We start from the raw sequence: 4,222 nt of genomic DNA, 5'->3' as shown, positions 1-4,222 counted from the left end.
CTCAAATAAAGCAGAACTTCTCTGGTGAACTGTCAGCTCGGGTCCTGTCGTTCTTTCACTGTTTCCAACCATGCATCTGTACTACTTGTGTAATAATAACTGACAACAGGATGGTACAACTAATAATCAATGATAGATGGGTGGATTTAACCCAGAAGTATGAAAACCCTGCGTTCTGTTAGCTCTGCAACTTAATCTTGGTAAACGGAGCCGTTGAATAGGATTCTCCTCTGGGCCTCTGCTTACTTGGTTTCTAATGTAATCGCTAAGGTCTCCTCATTCACTCAACAAATTTTCATCGAGTTTTAACTTGACCAAAATTAAGGCTGTCGAAGCAGAAACAATTTTGTAAAATTTACTGGGAGTCAAATGTGAGGATGGACCCTGGACAGAGAAGTACTCTGGAGTTTATTACAAATAACAAAGGCTTTATAGACAGAGAAGGCTGAAGAAAGCAGGAAGAAAGAACAGAAAGCGAATTGGTCATTTCAAGTTTCTTTCTGCTGTAGACTGGAGGCCTCCCCCAACCTCACTGAGCCTTAATCATCACTGTAACTGTAGAGGGTGGGAAGTCCTATTATAATAATTGAAAGTTAGGGCCTTGAAGAGTGATTAGATTCTAGGACCATGCCATAGTGAACTGATTAAAAATGGTGGTCATGGGCATGACAGTGAGGCTTTAAAAGGATAGTGCATAAGGACCTATCTGTCTCCCTGCTCCACCATTTTTCACAATGTGTACTCTGCCGTCACTGCTGCCACCAAGAATCCTCTCACCAGATGTATTCCCTGGACTTTGGACTTCCCAGTCTCAGAAACTGTAAGCAATAAATTCAGTTTTCTTATAAATTATTCAGTTCTGTGTATTTTGTTATAAGCAACAGAATTGGACTAATACACTTCCTTTGTAAGATGTGGTCAGGGAGACAGAACAATAGAAAAATAACTGGTTAGTTAATGTCAGAGTACTTCAGCCTATCTCTTTTGTGTAAGGATTAAAGCAGAAGGAACTTCCTTATCGTTAACTATTGAATTCTAAACTGGCCTGTTTGGGTTATTGGCTATTTCTTTCTCCTGATTTCTGGGACGGTCAGACCACAACTTAAGTGGCACAGAACTTAGCAGGGGTTAACTCCCTTTTGGTTTTTAGTCTGGTCTGTTGGGACCTAGTGCAGGAATAATGCAAAACAATGGCCTCAGATAATCTTTAACAAACTCTTTGCCTGAATAAAACCAGCTCCAACCATTTCTGTTATGAAGATCAATTAAAGGTAGAGGCAAAAGTGAAAAAATTACAAAAACGGAGGATAAGGCCTGGAAACCCGAGTGGAACCAGACTAGTGATGGGGCTTAGTTAGTATATGTTTTGGATTTTATGCAACATCATTCCTGTCTTCCAAGAGAAGACAACGCCAAGGCAGGCTGCATAAGAGGTGCGACCTCTCCACCTGGACCCTTCATTGCATTGAGACAAAGGCTGGTCCAAGACTGCCGGTGGTGCGGTGCGGACTTTAGTGTATTATCCATCCCGGGTGGTGTCACGCTTTCCCACACAACGTGCTGGGCGCCTAAGGAGATGCACTAGGCGTGGCCCCTGACTTTAGTAATGCTAGGCAAGCCTAGGGGAGTCTGACAGCTCAGATGCGCATCCTAGCTCCCCAAACGACTACCTGCGCGACCGCGATTGTGTTACTCAATTTTGCAGCGCTAATCTGTAACGTGGATGTAGCTTGTTCATGAGTCCCGCGAAGATCTTAAGGGTAGTGCGTGTAAGGCGTCGGACCAGCGCTCGCGAATGCACGTGGCAGTAACAGTACTGACCACCAAGGGCAGCGTCCCAGCTCCAGCGCCTCTCTCTGAGCTAATGGCGTAGGGAAAACGCAAGAAGAGACATTGAAAGGCCTTCAACTGGGAGCTGGGGCGGAGCATCGCTCACAACCCACAGCCCTGCGCCCGAGGGGCCGCCTCCGCAATCTCCCCGCCCCGCCCACCACTCCATTTCCTTCTCTCCTGCAGCCCGCGCGGCTGAGAGCCCGGATGAGAGCCCAAATGGGCATGCGCGAGAGGCCGGCGCCGCTGCCATTGGCCGCGGTCAGGGAACGAATTGATGACGCATTGAGAAAAATAGGAAGTGGACCCTACGGGAGCTGGTATGGATCAGAAAGAGTTCCAGTTCGGAAGCGTTTGCTGCGGAGAGGGAATGAATGGGCGCTGGGAATCCACCTTCGGAGGTGGGGACGGGCGGGCTGTAGCGAGAGGGCCTTAGCGTGTGAACGGCCGGGCTCGGGCCTCCTTTCCGCAGCATGGAGGACGATGCGCCGGTGATCTACGGGCTGGAGTTCCAGGTGCGTCACGCGGAGGGCGGCAGGCGCTGCTCGGCCTGGCTGCTGGCGGCAGGCGCGGTCCTCCGGGGACTTCGCTTGCGGGTCCCTCTCACGCCTTCATCCCCGCCAGCCGTGTCCGTCTCCTAGTGCCCATTTAGCAGGGGAGGAAGCGAAGGCTTCAGGAGGCCAAACGGTCGTAGGCTCAGCAGAACCCAGGTCCCTGAGGCTGGGTCCTTCCACCTCTCATCCTATCCTGAACATGGCTCCTGGCCTGGAAGAACCGCTCTTTGTGACTCATTTGTTTACACGTCCCCACCTTTTCCTCTAGAATCTGAGTTCCTGAAAGCAGAAACTGCATCTGGCTTAAAAAAAATTGTTTGTGTAAAACAACTCTAAATATTAAGAAGAGTTGTAGAAGCACACAGAAAGTTCTTGTGTACTCTTCACCCAGCTTCCCCCAATGCTGACATCTCACATAACCATGGTGCACTTATCAAACTTAAAGATGAACTTTGGTGCAATGCTATTAACTGAACCACAGACTTTATTCAGATATCACCTGTTTTTCCACTAATGTCCTATTTCTTTTTCATCCTGTATTTTCCAGTGCTTGTTCACCATGACTGTCACATAGTAGGTGCCCAACATATGATTATGAACATAATGAGCTGCCATAGCATAAGCAACGAAGTGAGAATGCCCATGGGTGTAGGACAGCAAGAAAGCTACTGGGGACAGAGTGCACGAGCGGGGGAACTGGAATGGGAGATGAGATGGGAGGGTAGGTAGGTGGGGATTGTGTAGGGCCTGTTAGGGTCCTGTACTGGTTTCCACCTATTCAGGTAGCTCTTGAGAACCCGTTGCTACAAGGTTCTGTAATGTACTCTCTAGAGCGTGCATCTTCCGCCAGTGCTACTTAATAACTTCTTGATCTCCCCCAAAAATCTCCCAAATAACCCAAAGATTTTGATCTTCAGTACTGGATCTTTAAGATTAAGTAAAATGTTATTTCTCGGGATTTGAAAAAATGATAAAATTGATCCTCCTAGGTAGTCAAATATTTTATTGGAATTTGTTCTTTACTGAAAAGAAGTATCCAATTTTTGCACTTATTAGGTAGTTTTATTGGCCATGACTACCTTGAATTTGAAGAACCATCATTGCAGTACACGTGAACTGAAAACGTTAGTGGTGTTTTGATCGTCAGTGATGTTCAAATTGTGTGGAGAACAGTTTACATTACATCAAACAGTTTACATCCGATTATGGGCCACTGACTGAAGGTAATGAGGCTTGGGATGTAAAGTGAAGTACTGTGATTGCATATAAAAGACAGAAGACCAACACAGAGGGGTCATTAAGATAGGAAGATGCTGAATAGATTAGTGCTTATGGAACATTTGGATGTTATATTAATGACATCTTTTAGGTTATGGGAAGGGGCATTACTTGTCTTCAGGATTTTAGTTCTTTTTATTTTTGTAAATTAAAAAATTTTAAAACGTGCAGGTAATTTTTAAAAGTCGTTTAAGAAGTCTTATTGCTGAAAATCTGATTAAAAGCTGCAAGCTCCTAAACACTCTTTCCATCATAGCTGATTCCCTGAGACAATGACTTTCAGCTCTTTAAAAACTGTTTCTTGTCATCTTTACCTACATGCTTTTATCTCTTGGATATAATCTATGGGCCATATGTCATTACATGGGAATTTTTTGCTTTTTTTACAGTTTCCCATCAACAGTTTTGTAAATACTGTGNTGTTCCAGGGTGTATATTTAATTCTTTAATCCATTTTGAGTTGACTTTAGTGTATGGTGAATAGTGTGGGTGTAGTTTTATTCTCCTGCATATTGATATCCAGTTATCCCAGCACCATTTGCTAAAGAGGCAGTCTCTTC

The 4,222-nt window shown here is 45.2% G+C and overlaps 1 protein-coding gene across 1 annotated transcript in view; it reads left to right on the top strand.

Annotated features, from left to right (window-relative positions):
* Positions 1–2,150: 2,150 nt before the first annotated feature.
* Positions 2,151–4,222, top strand: part of LOC103609815 (protein TSSC1-like) — a gene marked incomplete at its 3' end in the record, with an annotated part of 31,412 nt that continues 29,340 nt past the window's right edge. Inside the window, exon 1 of the mRNA XM_008594096.1 lies at positions 2,151–2,345. Within this exon, the coding sequence (XP_008592318.1) occupies positions 2,304–2,345 (42 nt within the window). The remainder of the gene's footprint in view (positions 2,346–4,222) is intronic.

This window comes from Galeopterus variegatus, unplaced genomic scaffold (genome assembly GCF_000696425.1).
Source record: "Galeopterus variegatus unplaced genomic scaffold, G_variegatus-3.0.2 Scaffold10131, whole genome shotgun sequence".
Taxonomy (NCBI): domain Eukaryota; kingdom Metazoa; phylum Chordata; class Mammalia; order Dermoptera; family Cynocephalidae; genus Galeopterus; species Galeopterus variegatus.
This window is presented reverse-complemented; position numbering and strand designations above follow the sequence as displayed.